This window comes from Idiotropiscis lumnitzeri, chromosome 8 (assembly GCF_059441095.1).
Source record: "Idiotropiscis lumnitzeri isolate Australia: NSW breed Sydney's pygmy pipehorse chromosome 8, RoL_Ilum_1.0, whole genome shotgun sequence".
In the NCBI taxonomy this organism is placed as follows: Eukaryota; Metazoa; Chordata; class Actinopteri; order Syngnathiformes; family Syngnathidae; genus Idiotropiscis; species Idiotropiscis lumnitzeri.
This window is the reverse complement of record NC_142398.1, coordinates 3587501-3610658: the sequence shown is the minus strand read 5'-3', so window position 1 is coordinate 3610658 and position 23158 is coordinate 3587501. Positions and strand designations below refer to the sequence as shown.

General features: G+C 37.6%; 1 protein-coding gene across 2 annotated transcripts in view; it reads left to right on the top strand.

Annotated features, from left to right (window-relative positions):
• Nucleotides 1-536: 536 nt before the first annotated feature.
• The window catches only part of LOC148331760 (uncharacterized), a 59298-nt gene continuing 36676 nt past the window's right edge, over nucleotides 537-23158 (top strand). For both annotated transcript variants that reach the window (XR_015844595.1, XM_088301942.1), the window contains exons 1-9: nucleotides 537-764; nucleotides 12065-12232; nucleotides 12310-12401; nucleotides 14828-14949; nucleotides 15687-15849; nucleotides 17203-17331; nucleotides 19525-19644; nucleotides 19727-19858; nucleotides 21777-21824. Coding sequence is in view for 1 of the 2 variants with exons in the window: in XM_088301942.1 (XP_088158068.1) it covers nucleotides 698-764; nucleotides 12065-12232; nucleotides 12310-12401; nucleotides 14828-14949; nucleotides 15687-15849; nucleotides 17203-17331; nucleotides 19525-19644; nucleotides 19727-19858; nucleotides 21777-21824 (1041 nt within the window). In the remaining variant the exon portion in view is untranslated. The remainder of the gene's footprint in view (nucleotides 765-12064; nucleotides 12233-12309; nucleotides 12402-14827; nucleotides 14950-15686; nucleotides 15850-17202; nucleotides 17332-19524; nucleotides 19645-19726; nucleotides 19859-21776; nucleotides 21825-23158) is intronic.

Genomic DNA, 23158 nt, shown 5'->3' with positions numbered 1-23158 from the left:
CAAATGGCTGCTTTTTGGAGTTTTATAGGCGTTTTTTGACTGAATTAAGTGTGTGACAAAGACCTTTTTCATGTTGTGCTTTTATTGTGTGCACGTCAGTGTGTGTGCGCGAGCGGGTGTGTGCGTGTGCGTGTGTGTCTGCCCACGTGTAGGATGGCGAGGCAAAGACGCAGGAATCTTCAGCAGCATATTTTTATTAGTTGAGCAGCAGCTTTGTCCTGTCCTAGCATGCTTTGAAAGTGTGCATGCTTCCGTGCCTGTGTGTGTGCGTGTGTGGGTGTGTACGTGCGTGCGTGTGTGTGCAAACAAAACATTGCACAAGTGTTCATTTGTAATTATGCTTGTGTGTCTTGTGTAATTTCCCATACTTACTCTACTAGTCAATTAATAATGATAATTAAAAGAGTAAGTAAGTGGATTGAAATTCATGTGGAGGGTGGGAGGGGGTAGGTGGAAGGAGGGGAGAGAAAGTGAGGGAAAAGTAACACAGGGTGGGAGGGAAGAGTCAACTTGCAATAATTGGGGCAAATTTTTCTTCCCTCCACGCCGTCGTCCTTTTCCGCCATCCAGAAAAAAAAGCACGTGTGGCGGCTCGGCGCACTCTGAAATTTATCACTTGAATTGATTCAAGCCTTCATTCTTGATTAATTAGGAGGAGCGACAGAAAGGAAGCCGAGAAGACGTCGGGTGAGGCAGGATGCGGAGAAAGGATGGATGGACGCTGCTCCTTTTCTTCACCGTCGGGTTTCACAGCTCAATAGCAGGTAGGAGCGAGACATACCTGTCAGATCAAACCTTTTTTTATTCTATTTTAAAAAAAGTTGACATAACGGTAAGCACATTTTCTGAGAAAAAAAGTCACAGCAGTGGCACCTCAACTTACAAGTGAGCCCAACTTTGAATTTTTGAGGTATGGGACTTTGCTTGACCAATTATTTGCCTGGAGGTATGTGCAAGAATTTGGATTTCACGCACTAGATGGTGGCAGTGAACCTCCCGACTAGGAGCAGTTTGGCAGATATTGACCCTTCAAAAAGGAGTCAAGTGGTTGCGTTAGAATCTTTCTTGTCACTCCCAGTTGAAGTTTACCATGTAACAAAACATATTGTTTAACTTAAGCGAATTACAGGTTGTGCACTGTATTTAAAGTCCACTAGCTTAATGCTAACACATAATTGAAAACATCATACACAGGCTAACGAAAATAGCATCAATATATCAGTAGTTGAAAACCATTTAGCAGCAGGTTTGTACACAAACAGTTGCAAGACATCACATCACATATATAGCTGCCAAACATTGCCTGCATACATTGCATTAAAAAAAACGTTGCTGGGGAAAAAAGTATATAACAATATAATAATAATAATAATAATATATAACATAAAGTTGACAAGTGGTTAAACGGGGCTATAGACCGTCACGGTACTACGCCTCACAGTTCTTGATTTAGAATTTCAAATGAGGTTTTCAAGACAGGCTTCAAATCAAAGTTTCAGTTTCATTCAACGATTGGAAGTTGACATGCTGTGTCCTCTGCGAGCTGTTTGTCATCACCTCTAGCCAGAGGCCCTCAGGGAGGTGATGGACACCTTGTTAAACTATCCCTCCCTACTATCTTGTGCTCAACATGCTCATTATTTTGCTCTGCAAATCTTGTTTGCATGACATTCAATAAGCAAAAATGACCCACTTGTTCATGGGTTTGCATAGCTCAATAATTGCTACAGGAACAAAAAAACAAACTGTGATTAAACAATAACTGCCCCTTACATGGGTGGAAACAAATGGCACGTGTTGCTAAACAGAAATCTTACTTCTTAAAAAAATAAAAGGCTCAAGGTCCAATTTTTCATCGGCCACTGTGACTATGCTATTTGTTACTAGCCAGAATTTATAGTATTCAAAACGTCGCTGGCCCCTTAGCTAGGAGCGGGGGTAAAAGGCCCAACTGGGATTTTACAATTGAAGTCAATGGAAGAAATTGAGCTGTGCCTTATGTTGCCAAGTCAGAGTTCATAGGGCTTGACTGTCCCACAAACTGATCACAAAAAATGACACTTATTCCTAGGCTGAGTTTATGGTGCTCAATCACAATCACTTGATTGGCCAAATGAAAAGGTTGACCACTTCTTGCGAGGCAGATTTCTTCTGGCTCAAACGGAAGAGGTCTATGGGTCGATGAAAGACATTGTCATTTGTTGTTCGAATGATATCACAGCAGCCCCTTAACCAATTAAATAAATTTGACACTTGTTGCTAGGTTAAATTACACCTTAATTTGAGTAAATGTGGAGAAGATTATTAAAGTAGTGCCATTTAGTGGGGTCAGTTCCCCGAAGGCGGAGTGCCCTCTACACTCATGTTAAGTTACAGACAAAAGACATGTACAGGTGATTTTTTTCATTCATGTGGAGTGAAACTTGCTGAAGTGTCTTATTATTACTCGCTGCACATTTACTAGATGCATGTCATCTATGTGTTTGGACTTGTTCTTCCATACCTGCGCTTACTGCATATTTCAACCTGCACTGCAGTTTCATGCGCTGCTAAACTGTGTGAATGCTACTCATTACTTATGTCTCCAAGTGTCATTCTACTATAATTACATTTAAAGCCAGTTTTCCTTCTTTCAGCTTATCAGTGAAGTGTTTTGTTTAGTGCCGAAAGTAGTGCATTCTATCTTCACTTAGTAAATTCTTCCGCTGTAAAAAAGCAAATATGAGCCTGAGGGGCTTTTATAGTCAAAGGTATACTCCAGATTCAACACAAAAATGTTGCCTTTACTCTCAGAGAACCATTTATTTCACATGTTTATAGTTCACCTACTTTTGATACATCTTTTAGAGTTGTAATGCTCTCATGCTGTTGCGAAATTTTGTTTTGTAATGTCTTTTTTTAAACTATAGTCACCAACCCAGATCTATTTTTGGGGGGCAGAGGAAGAGGGGCCATCACATTTTGTTAAATAACTACTGCATGTCTGCTAAATAACTACTGCATGTCATCGATAGCCAATAAAAAAACTTTTTAGTCCACACCTTGTTTTTCAGATACATAACGAAAACCTAGATCTATTAGTCTATCTATCTATTATCGGTAGTCAGACAAATACTGCCCCTAGGTTCAATGAAAAACTTAGATGCCTGTTTTTAATCAGAGTTCACAGCGTTCAACATTCACTGTTCCAGTGGACGATCAAAATGTTTTTACAGGGCTCAGATAAAAGTTATTACTGTTAAGAGGAACTAATGGAAAAAAAAAACTCAAATTGAAACATTTTTGTTAACGAAATAAAACTAAAATTCCTAAAAGAAAAACACTAAAACTAACTGAAACTACATCATATATTCATAAAGTGAACTAAAACTAAAACTATTGTGAAAATTCTTCATTTTTGTATATGTCAACTAATATCTTAGAGCTTCGATGTGTTTATGTTGGTATCCCTGTATGTCCGTACAAAAGAAGGAAGGTCAAGCAGTCTTTTTATAAATGTAGTTTACGTTACTTTATTACACAATAGAGACAATTTTTTAATCTTGCATTTAACAAATACTCCCTATATAAAAAAACTAAAACGAAGACCAAAACTGATAAAAGCTAAACGATAATGAAATATTCTTCCCCAAAAAAAAAAAAAAAAAATGAAAAAACAAAAGTCAGAACAAAATAAAAACTAACTGCAATGAAAATTCAAAAACTATTATAACCCTGTTCCATAAACGGTCGGACTCAAATCATAACCCACGCACTGCCTTGTTTCTGAACAGAGTTCATTGACCTTCTGTCACAAACTGCTTCAGTGGCCAATGAAAAACATCCTGTCTATGTGTTGTTAAACACAATGAATGAATGAGAAATTGAACGTTTGTTGCCAGGCAGCGTTCATAGGCCTCCATCCTGACTGCCCCATTGGTCAATGAAAAAATATCTCTAATTGTTGATGGGCAGTATGCATAGGGCTCAAATAAACAGCTCACCACAAGCCAATTAAAATGTGTCTTGCGTTACTTGTTACCAGGCACAATTCACAGGGCGTAAATCAAACCACACTATGGGCCAATGGAGAGATCTGCCACATGGTGCTTGGCGGAGTTCATATAGACTTAAATCACAACCACCACATTGGCCAATGAAAAACGCATTTACTTGTTGCTGGGCAAAATGGGCCATAGGCCGTAACATAACTGGCCAACAAGTTAATGAAAAATAATTCACAAGGCTCAAACTAGGATTGGGTGTGTACCTTATCGCAACCCTTACACATGGATGACATGTACTTGTAAAAACTAGAATTGCACGTCAATCATTCCTGGAAAGATGAAAATACTTGTGTACGCGACTTGAGATGTTGTAAATAATGTGAACAATCAAGCGTGGCCTGGGGTTTTAGAGTGCTAACTTGCAGCCGCAAGTGCGACCTCTCAGATAAGAGGGAAAAGAATACGGTAGTGCATTTTTTTTTCATTACACTTTAGTGTCATTACACATCTGAAGTGATAAAAAATCATTTTCTTTTCATCCCAAATAATTTGTTTTGGTACAAAACAATAGTTTTAGTAGTTCATTTTATCAGTAACATAACCCTAACAAGTGTCATTTGTTATTTAATTGGATTGTTCAAAATAAATTTTTTGTCATTTTCTTGTTTATCCTTTATCTGTTTTTGTTTTCTTTCGATCTGTTTTAGTTTTTTTTGTTGTATTTCAGATGAAAGTAAAAAGAATTCTCTCTTTTTCTTTTTTTTAATTTATTTATTTTTTTACCACCAAGTGATTTGGGTCAGTCTCATCTCAATTTTTTGCAATCTTGACTGTCACATAAATATAACTACAGTTAAGAGTAAAATATGAAAAACAATTCATGCTTAACTAGGAGCTGAAGAAATAGTACACACAAAAGGTAATAATTAATAATTAATTAGTTACTCGCTGAACGTACTTCTTGCAGTTCCAAGTCCAAAATTAATCAGTCTAATTCCAAAATATTTTCATTACATTCAAAATTTCTATATTACCATCTGTGTTAGCTCTTTACAACTTTGTTGCAATTGCAGCGATTTTAGCGCTTCCACATGAATGCTTTTGTTGATCGATTACTACGACAGATGCATTTTTTTTTAAGAAATTTAAACGGACAGCTGGGTTGTGATAAGGACTTTAAAAAAGACCCCTTTTTTGTTTTTACAAAAAAAAAGTCATATTTAAATTGATTTTTGTTTTCTTATAGTAAAAGCAAATGACAATCAAAACATCATTTACCATTGTGGGTTTGCTTTATTTCTCCGGACCCCAGAAAATTGTTTAAAGTTTCCATAGAAATAATAGAAATTGTTAATACGTCAATCTAAACATGATACTTGATAAATTAATATTTTCTCACATAGAGTTTTACAGGTGGGCAAGGCAACCTCAGCAAAATATTTGTCGCTTAGAAGCACTTACATCCCAAGTTTCTAATGTAGCTGCCGCCATCTTGCGGATGGAAGAGAATTTTTGCTTGCAACAAAGGGAAAAAAATCGGGCTGAGTTATTGTCTTGAAAATCGTGTCAGTCGGTTCACTCTTAAGTTGAGGTATAAGAAACATTTTTAAACGTGCTGGACAGTGGAACTGTGGAGGATTGTGCTCCTTGCTCTTTGTTCACAACATGACGCATCGAACAGCAAAAATTGGAGCATGTGTGAGCCCCGCCGGCTAGCAACATCTTTGAAGTGCCTTTGACACCCCAGAGAGTGAGGTTACTGGGATTTCATACAAGGATGCTAATACTAATGATCCATCCACTTTAGCGTGTGTGCGCGTGCGTCTGTGTGTGTGTGCGTGCGTGTGTTGCGTGTGCATGTGTGTTGTGTGTGTGTGGGTTCTGTGTGTTGCATAGAACAGCAGGATAGATTTTTTTTTTATTGTGTTTGATCCAAGAGGAAATAAAACACATGCGCCTTCCATCCTATTCTTTGACTTAACTGTTCTCTTTTCTTATTGGTTTTGGATGATTTTACCTTGACTTTTTTTTTCTACATGAAAACAATCAATACATTTCTGTATTTTTCTTCTTTTTAACTAAAGCAACCAAAGCAATGAGAAGTTTGTTTAATAAAACCTAGAAAAAAATACGTGTTTTGTCTGATTTTAACCCATTTTCTCACGGGTCTCATTGTGGTTATGGTTTTAGATGAGTTAGAGGGCCATTATGAGTGTGAACTCAAATGAATTTATGATCACCTCATTTTACAATTGGTGAATTTGTGAAATTTGTAATCAGAGGCTAGTAAAAACGGTTTGTTAAAATATTATTGCATTTATTTTAAAAGGGGATTGGTAAAAAAAATATGCGTGCAATAGCTCAACGTTTTAAAAAATGGAGGAAAATTTGCAATTTTGGTATTTAAGCAAGAAACGTGAAGTCATACACTTATGCTTTCACGGGCCACATAAAATAATGTGTTTTGACCAAACAGCCCAAAAGGTTTTCTTTTGTTCATCCAAAGCAACAAAGAAAGTCATTGTTGTTCAACGTGACCATTTTTTTAGGCCCAAAAAAAAATCTAATTCAAAAATTTGAAGACAATAAAAAAATCCAAAATTATTTTCAGTATAAATATTATTTCAAAAAGCTTTTGTGGGAAAGAAATCCTAATATATCTTCATTTTTCGAATTAAATACATTTCTTTTAAAAAATAAAATAAGAATTTGATTATTCTGGTAACTTTCCCCCTTTGTTTTTAATCTGGCATATTTTTTATTTTCCATTTTAATATTACTCCATATCAAATTTTTTTCCTCAACCAAACCTCAGAGAAAATTATGCTTTTTATGTCGTTTCAATTTCTTGTTGCTCTGCATGCTTCAGACTTCCCAGTCAAATTGGGTGCATTATTCACAATACAATACAATACAATTTTATTTATTTAGCGCATTTCACAACAGCTGGAGCTGTAACAAATCGCTTTCCATATGGCGTAGTACAAATTAGCAGGAAATTAGAACACAAATTAAAACAAATAAACTCATTTACAATAGATACCAGAGTATCACGTCAGATGCATAAGGACTGTTTCATCTCACGAAGAAAAAACATCGTTATTACACTATTTTCCTGAGCTCACGTGATAACACACCCCCACACAGACACTGGCACACATCTGCTTTCCAGATAGTCGTCATTGCCTGCTCAACGGGACGGAAGGTGGACAAAAGTATTGGAACACATTTCGGAAATCAAAGGAAGTCAATTCCAGAGGGTTAGGAATGATGGACAGATTAGTAACTTTACACCGCTCTCAACTGCTCCTCAGGCCATGCAGCTGCAACTCCACGTGTGTATGTACGTGTGTGCGTGTGTTGCCACCCAATCCTCCATTGTCTCAAGGTTAGCTCAGCAAGGTAGCTTCAGGAATTGTATTGAAATATGGCCAGATGTCCTCGAATCCATTTTTATCCTGAACAAAATTTGCGCATGCGCATATGCGCTCACACAATTGGCACACATTGGCAAAACCAGTTGCAAATATACGGACAAAACATTTTTGAATAGCTGCAGTGTGAATAATAATAATAATAATAATAATAACTGTAATTTATGTTGTTTCTTGTTCTCTTGTCCCCACTCATCTTTTAATTTTTTTGGACCCCTATGAAAAAGATCAGACCGTAGCCCATTGTTACTTCTAGACTGGCATCACTCACAGTCACACAATGTTATAATATTTCCACTTTGTGCCTAAAAAGTGTAAGGGGAAATAGACTAGTGTAGATATAGAAGTTAATATTCAAACTCCTGAGGTAGTTGACACTGTGCAAGTATATAGACCAGGGATGGGCAACTGGTGGTGGCCCGCGGGCTGCACTTTGACTGGCCCTTGGAAAAAATGCCAATAAACATTCATTATATGTTCTCTTCGGAGCATAGGGTTAAATGCAGAAAATAAAATCTGAAAATCCCCAAAAGTCACTTATCTGCCCTGGGACCTGGGAGGGTCCAAGCATATTTCAGATTGTGGGGCCAGCGTGTCCCCGATGTCTCCCCGTCGAGCGTTGCCAGTGATCAGTACACATGACTGGTTAGTTTTTATATTTTTTTTAACCCTCACTCTGTATTGGCTTTTTGACATGTCAAAATGTTTTTTGCAGTTCAACTTGCAGTTACCCTCTCTCTTCATAGACATGCGTACATACTTTACTGTACTGTACATACTGTACTTTCTCTGCGCCTTGTGAGTACTCCACGTGCACGTGTTTGTTTGAAGAGCAAACTGTCCGTGTCTCGTCTTGTCCCGCCTGTGATGAACGTTTGTCGTCACGGTTGACTGAAAGACAAAAAATAAAATAGGCTAACTATACATAAGCTCGTCATGCAAATGTTGGCGACCGAAAAATAAGGCGACTTTCCAACACAACGCAGGTCCTGCTTTGTAAAACAAAACATAGCATATGGAAAACATTATTTTTTTTTTCTGTTAACCTTGTTGTGTTTCACATTTTTGTGTTTTTTTGTGGATGAAAGGAATTTGTATTTATTTCTTCATTTGATTTTTTTTCTTTTTGTTTAGCCAGCCAAAAGGACTTGTTTTTTTTTTTTCAAGATGAAGCCTTGTGTTTTTGTCCAGAGTTTTTGTTTGTTTTTTTCAGACAGAAGGTAGACGTTTTGTGAGTTTTTGTTTTGTTTTTATCCAAAATAACAATCAATATTTGTATTGAGGAAAGGGGACAAAAAGTAAAACATTTTTTAGGGTTATTCATATTCAAACTATCAAAAAACTGAAAAAAATGCTTTTTTGTTGTTTTTGTTTCACCATCCCCTAACACCAGCAATGGACATTTTTGTTTTTTGATTTTAGCCGAAAGGTTTTGTTGTGGTACAAAAGCAAAACAATTGGTGAGGTTTTTTTTTTTTCATTTTTTTCCGAACCACCAAAAAATAATCTTGTTGTTTATTTGGCTGATGCGTAGAATTTGAAAAGAATTTGCTTTTCTTTTTTGTCAAAATATGGCAAAACTTAATTTTTGGGATAAAAGCAATACACATGTTTTGTTTTGTTTTGATTTTTGTTTTATTCCAACCCACCAAATATAGATGTTGTGTTTTGCTTATTAAGCAAAGTTATAATTAAATTATATAAATGTTTTGGGTTTTTTTCTTGTAGGTTTTACACTGATCAGTCAACCAGTCAATGAGTTGACTTTACTAATCCCCATCGACGATTAAAGCTGAAAGACATAGTGTAAAGTAAGTTCAGAAAATGCCAAATTAAATCTTTTGGTGTCAAAAGTAAAACAATTACACATAATACAAATAATAAAGCATGAAATAATATTTTCCCGAAATGAGGTTCTGAGGATTGACAACCCCGGAAGTGTGATGTCATTCCAAGGGAACTATGGGAGAGCTCATCATAGAAAGTGTATTAAGCTAGTCAGAAATTGACTCACAAAGCGAAATCTCCAACGTATCAGAGGGGATCCAGGTATTTGAAGAGTTGGAGGAAGGGGAGCTTGTTGGAATGATGTTCGTTGGCCCATAGATACACGTACGAGCCAAATGCTCAGGAGACCGAAAATATTGTGCGGCTGTCAAATCAGCCTCTGGTAGGAGAAATTCGTATGTGCAGGACATTTTGGCAGAACACCAGATGTGGAATAGAGACTAGACTCATCAAGACTGCAAGAAGGGTATGATATATAGTCAGGGGTTATTAGCCTTGCGTTATTGTTGTAATTCGATGCTCTGCCGTGCTGTAAATGACGCACGGTGAGCTTATTCTGCTCGTACTGAGACCACACATTATAGTGGGTTGGTTTCCTACCTTGTCATTGGTAAGGTATTTAAGGTATACATACACACTTGATGTTCAACTCTCTACTTTACACCCGCCCACTCGTTCTCCTCTGCTCCTCACACACACACACACACACACCCCCGCGCACCCCTACACGCACACACACGCGCTCACGCACACACACACACACACCCACACACCCGCACACACACGCACACGCAGATTACAGAACAAAAGCGTTTTTGTTGTTAGGGCGGTGCTATGGGTCTAACTATGAATCTAGGGCGTTTACGTGAAAAAAAACGAGAGTATTCTTAAAATTGATTTATTACTCAAAACACGGTTGGTCAAATTTAGGTTATACTTGCTCTTTAAATTTGACTAACCACTTATCGCATGTTTTTGGATTTTTTTTCTCCTGCCGTTGTGAGACATTTTTTTACTATAACACTCTGTGATGCAACAAAATGTCCCGCCAATAAGGCATCATAGTCTTATTTCGTCTGTGCGGATTATATAGTATGAAAAGAACCTGGTTTGGAAGAGTGTAGCAGTTAGCCTATCGAGCTTTGGCAATTTCGACCACAGTTAGTCTTTAAAGTGTTCATACTAGCGGGACCACGGGGGCTGTTGTTGAGGAACGAGGACAGCGGCACAAAGCGAAGTTCCAATTCCAATTTACTGTGCTGAAACTATGTCAATGGCATTATCAATTAATCAATCAACTTCAACTTGACTTCCATCCCATAATAGTTGACTACAATAAATACTAGTCATTCAACCCATAATTTCTATCCAAACCGCCATGCGTAGCCATTTTTGTTGTTTTCAAATAAAAGCTAAACATTTCAACATTTCATTTTATTTTTGAGGGAGAGCTACTTAGTCAGCCATTTTAACACAAGTTTCTCAGAAAGTAAAGCAACAACAAAAGCAGATAATTTGGTCGCCACCACATAAAGGTAAGAATTACAAACACATTGACACACGTGCACACACAATACATCTGGCAGACTTTATTGAGACATGAACGTGCGTGCGGGTGTGTACGTGCGTGCGTGCGTGCATGCTTGAAAGCCTCACGTAATGCTCACAAATCCACGTGAAGATGATTCACACCAGTCGAGACATGTTCTGCACTTCTTAGCTTCTCTGTCTGGAGCTTCTTTCCATGACTTTATTTTTTATTTCATCCACCAAATCTCTCGTTATTCACAATTGTGTTTTGTTTGTATAGCTTTTGCTTCAAACTTCAAAGATGATTAGAGTATTCAAGCAACCAAATGGCTATGTTTTTATAAGTAACTAAAAAAAGTGTTTTTTCCTAAACATCAATGACAATTTACGGTGCACAACATACCTGTAGCTAATGTACGTAGCCATTTTTCTGAACATCAAGTACAACATCAAGTCTGCCACAACACGACATGTGTTTTTGTAAGCCTTTAAAGATCAGGAACAATACGCCAAATATTTTCCTCAATTTCAAAGACAATTGAGAGTATTAAATGAACTTACATGTTTCTGTAAACATAAAATAATTTGTCCTTGAATGTAAGATAATACACCTGTTTTTATAAACAGTGATGTCTGAACAGCAATCAAAGTTTTTGTAAACATCAAAAACACTTTAGAGTCTTCAAAGACTCAAACTTGTTTTTGTAAACTTCACTATTCACAGTCATCGTAAAGAAAGACAAGTTAGTCTTCAAGGAGCCTAATGTCCATTTTTATAATAATCAAAGACTATTGGTAATCCTCAACAAACTGAATGAATAGGTTTTCGTAAACAGAGAAAATTATGAGCATGCCGTAAATGCTTATACATTTTTTGGGTCAAAAATCACGGTGGCCGAATGGCTAGCACGATGGCCTCACAGTGAGAGACAGCATCGGGCGTGTGTTGAGTTTGCATGTTCTCCCCGTGCCTGCGTGGGTTTCCTCCGGGGACTCCGGTTTCCTCCCACATTCTAAAAACATGCACGGCAGGCCGATTACAGGGACAACGGATGCAAATTAGCCATTGGCTATAATCTGGCATATTTACAGGAAACTGTTTGATTAATATGCACTGTCCCTGTATACTTTCAAAAATAAAAACAAATACAAAATACAAAGGCAATTTAGTTTACAGGGAGCTGAATGGATATGCTTTTGGGAACATCAAAGACACTTCACATGTCTCAACTGCCTCCTGTACATATTTTTGTAAACATTAAAGACAATTAAAAGTCTATAGTGAAGCCAATTTTGGAATTGTCTTTTTCTGTCTTGTCTTGGCAGCCAGTCCGGTTGACGTTCTGAAGGTTCTGGAGCTTTCCGAGGACATGGAGGGTGTGTCCTTGGAGGCTGGGTTATGCACCAGCAGGATGGCCCGAGAAGATCCGGACCTCGCCTTCAAGATCAACAAGAAGATCCAACTGAGTGCTCCCACCAAGCAGCTTTTTCCTGGTAAAGTCCTACCAGTGGGGTATTAGCTGGAACGATGAGGACAAATGAGCTAAGTTTTCATATGCTCCTGGGCTCAGATTCTCCATTCCCGGAAGACTTCTCACTGATGACCACAGTTCGAGCTGTGAAGGGTTCGCAGGTCTTTCTGCTGTCCCTGTACGACCCTCAGGTTTGTGTCACAACAGGAGTCCATTCACATACAGTTTATCGTTTTGTTTTTTTAACAACCTTATTTCAAAATGGGATGAATTCCTTTTTTCTCAAAATTATTCTCACAACACTGTGTAGTAATAACATGTATTTTTTGTTTGCAAATATTTAAAAAAAAAAATGAAAAAAAAGCTAAGAAATCACATGGACAAAAGCCGCCTGAGTCTCTTGTAGGGCATAACAATACAATACAATACAACAAAACATAATATTGAATTCGTTCACTCTAAAAACAGTTTAGTTATAAAATTAAATAATAATTTTGGTTAAAAAAATTGACAAATTCTCTAATTGGGTCAATTTGAGCCACCTTCTTGTTGTTTTACACAAAACAGCACAATTTCTGGGGTTGTTTTGTTCAAAAGTCCCAGTTTTTCTACGAAAATGACTCCGAAACTTGGGTCAAATTGACCTGAGTAGCGTTCCAATTTGACCCAAAATTAGTCCTACTAGCTATCTTTCTCCACTTTGCTTCACGTCGTCAAGCTAGCATTAACCGTAGCCACTGCTTTGCTCATTCTGGTCAAATGATATGACATGCAATTGGAGGATGTAGAAATTCATCATCAATCTAATCTTATGTTGTTTTTGTTTTTTTATAATTCACTTAAAATAACAATTGAATTGATAGTATCATTGTGCTTTCATATGGCCGTATCTGGAATGGACGCATGAACTCTGGGAGTTAAAAGGGCATGCGGCGTTAGGCCGTTTCAGAGACAACACAAGTTCATGAGAGTACATTTTTCTGTTCCAATATTGTATTGTTACAGCCCTTGGTGATAGGTACACTGTAAACCCGAACAAGTTCAGAAAACTAAAAAAAAAAGTTTAACTGATTACATAAAAACTTTTAAGTTATACTTACATATTTTTATTAGTTTTACAATACTTAAAAAATATGTCTTCAGTAGGCTGAATTTATTTCATTTTCAACCAGATGGAAATACAGTATGTCAAACATTGTTACACGTAACTCCATTACACATATTCACGACATCTGCAATGAACGACTAATTAAAATACCATCTGTATCGATCTTTTGCCAAATTTTTGTACGCACCAGTTTGCGGGCGAATCTTTCAAATCCTCAAGTCAGTGTCCCGGAACACAAAGTGCAAAAAAGAACAACAGAAAAAAAACTGTACTCTTGTGAAGGTTTTTCAATGCACACCGTAATTTGGTATTGTTGCATCCTTCGCGAAGGTCCAGCCATCTTGATTTCTTTTGCCATACGTGCCTTGAACGGTTGTGTTAAGTGATGGCAGACGTCACGTGTCCTCGACGTAAGCCTGTTAACACTTAGGCAAACTAAGTCTTAAAATATTAAAATGAGATTACTTGTAAATAATACTATGTTTCAGTGTCAGGTCAACTAATGACATCATGTAATAGTTATGAGTTTGTAGTAATGTTCTGGTTTACAATGCAGGTTGTTTTTCATATTAGGTATGTAAGACGTAGAAATGGATAAGTACCATAGTTATATCGGTAAGAAAGATGGGTAACTAGGTGGCTAGGTAGGATGTAAACCTGTGTAGCTACTCTAGGTAGATGGCTATGTCAGGAAGGTAGGCCAACCTGATGGAGCTTCAGAATAGACTTGATGTTGTCAGTGTTGCCAAATGTGTATCAAGTCATTGCATAGAGGCTATGAATGCTTAAGTCAAGCCAAGTCAATTTTATTTGTATAGCCCTTAATCACAGACAGTCTCAAAGGGCTTTACATAACCACAATCGACATCCCCGATCTTAACCCCCAGGAGGGCAAGGAAAAACTCAAAAAACCTCATTAGGGGAAAAGTGAGAAACCTTGAGAAGGGACCACAGATGGGGGAATCCCCCTTCCAGGATGACCAGGCTGCAATGGATGCCAACTGGGCAACATTTGACACATGCAATGATGCTATGCAATAATAGATGAGATAATGTGAGAGTTAATTGAATGAAGTGCTGCAGGAAGATGACTTCAGTGGAGTGGGTCCTCATCCAGGGCCGTAATATCCATGGCAGCATATCCGAGGATGAGCCTTCGATCTTGTACCGGTCAGTTGGTGTAAATTCAGAACAGCCACTTCCAAGTGAATCACCATCACCTAATTCCCAAGTCGGGGAATTGGGAACAGAAAAGAAAGAACAGAAATAGATACTTGTGGTTTAGTAGTTTCTTGTTGTTAGTGTAGTAAATTCACCAAAGAAAAATGTTTCACGGAGTGAGCATTTTGTGCAAAACATTAGAATCATTCCAACTTGGAATAAGGTTGTAAAATAAAAAAAAATAGGAAAAAGTAAACCATTCAAATACACTCAGGCTGCATAGTATGTTTGTAATGAGTCGGTTAAATCTTGAACAATCCCGTTTTTTTGTTTTTTTTGTTGTCACAGGGTACGCAACAGCTGGGTTTAGAGATCGGACGTTCTCCCGTCTTTCTGTACGAGGACCACGAGGGTCAGCCCACTCCGGACCTCTATCCAACTTTTAGGAAGATCAACGTGGCGGATGGCAAGTGGGTAACCTAAAGAGTGGAAATCACTTGATCCACAATTTCCGGTGTTCATATGTACCCATTGCCTTTAACAACTTTGCATCTTTAATTCATTTGTTTACTTTTTACAAAAACAAAGACATTTTGGATTCTTCCGTGATGAGCTAATTTAGGGTTTTTCATAAAGGACTCGTCAACGATTCCACCGTATGTATTTTTGTAAGAAGCAAATTTACAGTGTATAGACCCTTTCATACCAAAGATCTCTCAGTGTGCTTCACACAATTAAAACTTAGCAATTACCAACAAAATAATTGAAGACATTTGAAAGCAAAAGAAAATAAATCAAAAAAGACAATTTCGAGCGTTCCAACAGCTGCAGCTTGTGTTCTGATCAGAGTTTAAAGTTATGCTACTGGTCTGTAAATCGCTGAATGGTTTAATTCCTGAATACATGAAAACAAAATTTAATCGAATATAAACCCAGTTGGGCTCTGAGGTCTGCAGACTCGTGTGTCTGTGAGTTGCACCCAGAGTTCAAAGCAAACATGGCGAAGCAGCATGTGGCATTAATGCCGCATGCAAATGATATCAAGCGGCCAACAGAAATAAAGTCACCCCTAGATGTGAATATTTTAAATTTGTTCCCCATACTATGATTAAGATCTTTTAAAATCAATTTTTCATTTTTTTTCCTGCACTAATTTTATGTTTTCATTTCTGTAGACTTCATTCTCACACTTTGATGCTCCCACTAGGTGGCATCGAGTGGCCTACAGTGTGAAGGACCAGCAGGTCACTCTGTATTTGGACTGCGTAAAGGTGGAGACTTTGCAACTGCTAAGGGGACCTAAAGCGCACGTCAGCACTGACGGCGTCACTGTGTTTGGAACGCGACTGCTGGACCAAGATGTCTTTGAGGTTGGCTAGATAGAGTCCCTAATGTTTTTCATTGGCCTGCAGTATAATCAAGCATTTAGACTTTTAAAAAGTTGACATAATAAGTGCATTTTTTTTAATAAAAAAAAGAAACAAACTTTTTAAATCAATTATTCTTCAATTAAAACTGTTTTTTTTTTCGTTTGGCTTTACATCCTTTTTAAATAGTTACAGTAGTAGCATTAGATATTTTTGTCTAAAAATATTTTTTAGAATACCTTCATGGCTTATTTACATTTTTCAAATAATTTTAATGCCATTCGAGTGTGCATAAAAAAATGTAAACATTTTTGGGTTGAAGAAGAGCACTTTATTGTTTAAAAATATCATGAAGCATTATTAAAGGTAATGAAAAGAAACAAAAGACTGGTTTTAAATTTGTTGGGCCAGACCCGACACCAAGGGCGGTCCATACGGGGCTGTGCTCTCTCAACAAGATGATTGTGCTCCTAATTTCGAGGCACGGATTTCTAAAACATCTACTGTTTCTTATCATTTTATCGTTTTATCATAGTCACTATTTTTGTGTTGTGAAATACTAAACTAAGACACTAATTGAGTGAATTAAAACGTTTCTTAAAAGATTCTACGAGAGCCACAAACTGGACATCTAATATGAAGATACATTTTCTTTTGCTTTATTTCTAGCAGACACTTGTTGAACCCCGATCAAAACAATATGCCAGTGCATCTGCTGTATTGCATGTTGCCTTTATATTAGCCATAAAATCGTCTAATAATATTCATATACTTGAGTTCGAATGACATAATGCCATCAAAAGCAAGAATTCTTTTAAACATCCTGTGAGTTCTTGCTTGATACATCTCTTAGGAGCAAGTGAACGAGGCATCTTCACAATATGCGGCACTTTGCCACATCCAATACAGCTGCGGCGTCGACATACTACATCTTTGTATATGTATTGTATTCTCAATGTTTCCATGATAATACTACAAGATCGGTCGGTCATGCTACGCAAATACATGGCGCAAAGTAAGTGCTGTCTGCAGCCCCCCCATGCATTATATGTGTCCCTTAAGGCTGGGCTCTGGTAACGGGTCTGTGTTGGGCCAAGTTGAAAATCGCAACAACTATAGTGTCGTTTGTGTGCCTCGTAATTCACATCTGGAACACAGCCTTTTGTGAGTTGTGGCCTAGCAGCTCCTTGCTAGTGTCCTCATTTTGTATTTTACTGTAAATGGTCTCCGAGTGAGGTCTAGAGATGTACATACAGTATTTGATTTTGATGGAAATTTCTGCCAGTCAGGCAAAGAATGAATGAAATAAAATAAAATAAATACAGAATAAATAACTTATTACTTGGACTTGGACAGGGTGACATCCAGCAGCTGCTGCTAGTGGACGACCCTGCAGCGGCCGAGACGTACTGCAGGGACTTCATCCCTGACTGTAACGCAGCGTTACCCTATGACAGCATCATCATGGACATCGCAGCAGATGAGGTGAGACCCGCCACCCCCCCACCTCACACCTCAGGCAATGTGACAGGTGCTGAATGTTGTAAATCTAAAGCAGCCCGCCGGCTTTTCTTGCCTCACAAATATTGCAAGTATTTATGGACCACAAGATATTTGCTTTGAGTTCCAAAAGGAAATACTTGAGGAGCAATTACGGTAACTTTCCACGCCACACACATTGTTTTGTTTCGCCCCTCATGAACTTGAAAAAAATGTGCTAATAAAGGTTGTTCACAAGCACCAGGGGGTTGCAAGATTACAAATATAAACATGTCTACATGTAATCATGTGGTGTGGTGGACCCTCCTCCTTTATAAAACATACAGTGAGGCCATAATAAAATAGGATGTATGGGAATAAAGAATTTCTGCACCATAATTCAATGCTGCAATTCATCTTATTGGGCTTCTCCTTCTGGTGTGCTTGCCTTGGCCACTGGGAGGCAGTATAACAGTCAGACCCCGTATAATAATACAATACAACTTTATTTATTTAGCGCATTTCACAACAGATGGAGCTGTAATTATAAAAATAATAATGTAATAATAATAATAATAATACATTCAATTTGCAAGCGCCTTTCAAGACATCAATAAAATCTGTTAAGACCAAACTGCTCAAAGTAAGAAGATTTAGAAAATAAAATAATAATAAAAGATAATATTAAAAAAAAAGGAAATAACTCAAATGGAATAGAGAAGAGGAATTAAAATAACGTGGTGCTGTCACAGAGAGGAGGCGATCTTAAAAAGGTGAGTTTTGATTCGAAGATGGTGATAGGTGGCAGAGAGTTCCAAAGCTGGGAAGCAGAGCGACTGAAGGCTCTCCTCCCCATAGTGCTGACAGGTGGAACACTCAGGTGAATGGAGGAGTGATGATATTCAGTAGGTCAGACAGGTGGGCGGGACAAGGTTATGGATTGCTTTGAAAGTATGAAGGAGCAGTTCATATTGGATGCGGAATTTGACGGGAAGCCAGTGAAGTTGCTGGAGAACGGGGGTGATGTGATGAGACAAGGGTTTCCTTGTGATGAGACGAGCAGCTGAGTTTTGTACCAGTTGGAGTTTGTGGAGCAACGTATGGGGAAGGCCAGAGAGGAGAGAGTTGCAGTAATCAAGTCAGGAGGTGACAAGGCTATGGACCAGGACAGAAGCGGATGAGTGATAAAGGGAGGTGCGGAGTCAACTGATATTGCACAGATGGAAGTAGGCTGAACGGGTTATGTTATTGATATGCTTATGGAAAGATAGAGTGCTGTCGAGGATGACACCTTGACTCTTGAACTGAGGGGAGGGGTAAACAATGGAGTGGCCAACAGGAATGGGAAAACTGCCAACTTTTGATCGTATTGATTTTACCCAAAAGAAGAACTTCTGTTTTGTCGCTGTTAATTATAAGAATGTTTCACTTTTTTATATATATTTTGACTGATTAATGTATAGCAGACAATTTCGTTTTAGGGTAATTTTTTTACCTGACATGTTTCGGCGAGTCTTGATAAAGACTCATCGACTGATAAAGACAAATCACAAGACACCATCATGTGACACTCTGAAGAAGGAGAAAGACTGGCCGAAACATGTCACGTAAAAAATTAACCTAAAACAAAATTGTCTGCTATACATGAATCAGTCAAAATATAAATAATAAGAAGAAGACAAAATTAACTTAATACAAATGCAATGTTTGTGTATTGTTAATGTTTCGTATTTACTATTACTTCATCTACTGTGAAAAATAACAATATACATCAAACAATAACTATCTAAAATATGTATTGTGATTTATTTATGATGATAAATTATCTGCCAGAAAAGTCCCCATTCACTTTTTATTTTTCCTGGTGGTATGAAAGCACCCAAAATTTATTTTTCGACTTGTATATATTAGATTGTTTTAGTTCCAAAGACTACAAATGCTTTTTTTGCCACCCGCTGCTGTGTGATTTACGATCTGGCTGTGGGCTCAAAAGCGCCGCAGGATGTCTTTTTTTTTCTTCTTTTGTTGATTTATTGCGGTCACTCCAGATGCCACTGATGAAAGAGACCAGTCCAAAATGAAAGGAAAACAGTGAAGAAAGTTCAGCTTTTTTTTTGTTGGTGTCTGGAAGACATGGCAAACACGTTCACCACACAGGCCATGATAGACTTTGAAGTTGATCCACTGCATTTTCTACAGGTGGACGTGACACCAAAGGAGCGCGTGGTGGAGGAGTTGGATGAGTACGACTTCAGTGACATCTTCAATGATGTCTCTGTCTCCACGGTGACGGCTGGTCCCAACATCACCGAGTATGAGGTGAGGGTGGTGTCCGTTACCATTTACCACTTTTTTAAAATTATTTTTTATTTTGCTTTTCACCACTCATTTCTCGGGACAGATTTTCGAATATGAGGACTACGACAACGTCACGGACGACTACCAGGTGAACGAGTACGAATACGAAGAAGAGGAAGTGGATGAACGATACAGGCCGGCTGAGAGGGAACGAGGATACAGTCTGGACACGCAGGTATCAACCAAAACCTGCCACAGAATTAACAACACCTGAATAATGTATGAAAAAAATACTTATCCAGCAAGGAAAGATACTGAAAAATTGTGCAAGGCTAATTTCACTAAATCACTAATGTGATGTATCGCATCGTTTATTTCTTACCATACTGCATCGACAAGTCCAAGCGTCTAATATCGATGACAAAAACAATGTAGATGAGATCTCATTTACGAAGTGTCATTTAGCTATGGTTTGGCGACCACCTTAGTGGAACAAAGTATCAATACAATGTATCACATTGTTTTCTTTTATAGCAATGTTATTGATGCACAAGTGTCAAATTTCTGTGGTAGCAGATGATGCGGATCGAACTAAATTTCAATATCATCATGTATTGCATTGTTTACTCGATTACTGTATTCATACACAAGCCTCGGTGTTGTAAAACGATACGGGTGGGATACAGTGCCAATATTCCAACGTAATACTATTGTATATGGTTTTATATTATGATACCGTATTAATTGGATTCCGAGTTTTTATCATTTTGTCTTCCACTACCATATCAATACACAAGGACCATTATCGGTGGTGGTCGACAATATGAGTGGGTCAAAAAGATTGATGATTGATAATCACAATGTAAAATATATATATTTTTTTTCATTATAGTTTTTATTTGGTTTGGACTGTTTGTTTTTAGAACAGTGTTTTTAGAAGTTTTTATTTTTTGATTTAGTTTAGTTTTTTTTTTTTTTTTTAATATCGGGAAAAACACTCAGTATTATTTAATAAAGTAAACTAAAATTCTCAAACAACCTTCCTACTCATTTTGCCTTGGCCACTGGGACATACAGAAATATTGAAAACAGATTCAAAATGAATCCTGAAAACTCATTAATTATAGTAATTGACAAAGACAAAATCAGAGGACAAGTAAGCATAAGATATAGTTTCAGCTCATTTTTGTTTTTTTAAAAGCTTTTTTGTGTTTATTTTATTTTGATAATGACATTTTTTTTTTCCATTTAAGTTTTTGTTGGATTCTTTCATTAGTTTACATTAACTATAAAAACCTTGTAGAACACAATTCAGGTGAGCTCAATTGTGGTACATTGTTTCTCATAAGATAATGTATTGATTGAGTCTCAAATATTGGTGGTAAATGATATATAGGCACAACATCTCAGACAATACTGTATCAATACACAAACCTTCAATTACCATTTTCTTCTTTCAGTAAAACTATCAATACACAAATTTCAAGTATCATTAATGAGATTTTTTTATTTTCTCTTTCGATACTGCATCTATACACAAGTGTCATATATCAGTGGTGGTAGACAAAACATCAATGTTGTAGTGTATCGTTTCAATTACAGTGCTGCATTTTTACACAAGCATCAAATATAGATCATGATGTCTCATCGTTTTCTTTTGCGATAATTTACGATTACACAAGTGTCAAATTACAATGGTGGTCGATGATGGATAAAATATTTGTAATGAGAGGTCTGGTTTTCTTTTGTAAAGTACTGTATTGCTACAAGATAAGCGCCCAATATCAGACAATGTAGATGATATAGGTGTTACAACTTATCTGTGCTGTGTCGTTTTATCCTCCAATACTGTATCGATAACCAACTTAACACGTAACATGTTGATGGTAGCAGACAATACACGTGGAACAATATATCTATATCCTGGTGTATCGTTTTATTTTTTTGGCATTTTTTTTTTACTAAAGTATCTGTGGCTGGTATCAGCAGTATCCATGAGTACCAAATACCTTGTATGAAGGCCTGATACAGATACCTGGTATTGGTGCTCAGCCATAATTAATTTTTGGCACCAATGGTAAGGTGTCAGGCTGCTAAAATGACAGATGATAACAATCATGACATGACATTTTGATCCTGTTGTTGTCTTCCAGTATGGTCCAGAGAAAGGAGAGAAAGGAGAACCAGCAATTTTGGGTGTGGTAAGAAAGCTTGTTTTAAAAGATTCTGACTATATTTGCTTTTTCTGTATTTGCCTATTGGAGGACCTAGATAGTTCACTGTAATGGCCACCAAAAATCAAGGAGTAGGAAATGTGTGAATCGCTGCAAACGCGTTACGTAAAGTATTACATTTTGGCAATAACCAAGTAATATAACTACTGTATTTTCCGGACTATAAGCCGCTACTTTTTCCCTAGATTTTGAAGCATGCGGCGAATACAACAGTGCAACTTCCTATAGTTATATTAAAAAAAGAAATGATCAAAACAAATATTGATCAAAGATAGTGACCTCCCACCATAGACTTGAAACATTTCATATATATATAGCCCACATTAAGTAGTTCAATATGTTCATTAAGAGTTAACTTTTCCAGCTTACAGTCGAAAATGTTCCTTTCAAAGTGTCCAAATCATTATTAAATAAATTAATACTCAATTAAAAAAAACAAATGAAAAGTAACTGAGTTACTTTACTAAGACAGTCATATTGTAAAGGAACTGATTACTTTCACATGCAAGTAACATTGTGTCAAGGGGCCTGTCGAGGGGCGATAGTGGGACTCAAATGCAGAGACAGGATGTAGAGTTTTAGTCTGAGAGTTTATTTGAATGTCCAGTGAATCGTTGGTAGATTGTAGTTTAAACGTAAGCGTGTCGCAGGTGAGGAGGTGAAGCAGGCTGTAGGCAGGCAGGTAGGTCGGTCAGCTGTGCGTGGTCCAGGGAATTACAGAAGTTAGAAGGTGATCTGAGGTTAGAGAACAAGGTTAGTGAAGGACACGTGTATAGACAACAGGTTGCTCAAATATCAAGTAGCTAGAGGGCTACAAACTTGATGTAGCGAGTTGACAATCTGGCAATGTCGTGGCGTGTCTGGGTGTCTTAAAAAGGAGCAGCAGTGATTGGGTAGATTGAATCCAGCTGCCGACCACACCAATCTGCAAGGACCCAAAACACGCACACACCCAGACACACACACACCTCAGGGTGGTGAAACAGCACTCCTGACACATTGAATATTCAAAACAATACAAGATGCAATATATTACATTTTGGAAGTAATTTGCAGCAGCAAGGTGCTGCCAGATGATGCAAAAAAACAGCAAATGGGTGTGATTTTCACCAAATAAAGGAGGCTAGGTTCCCCCTTAAACTCTGTGAATCAATGAATGTGCAAATGGCGTGCCGCAAATAAGCAAGGGTTCACTGTGTATTTTTCAATGGCGAGCATCTTCAATCAATGTGACATGTTGCTATACAGTGAAACCCCGGTTATCGCGGTTAATGGGGACCGAGACCACCCGCGAAAACTGA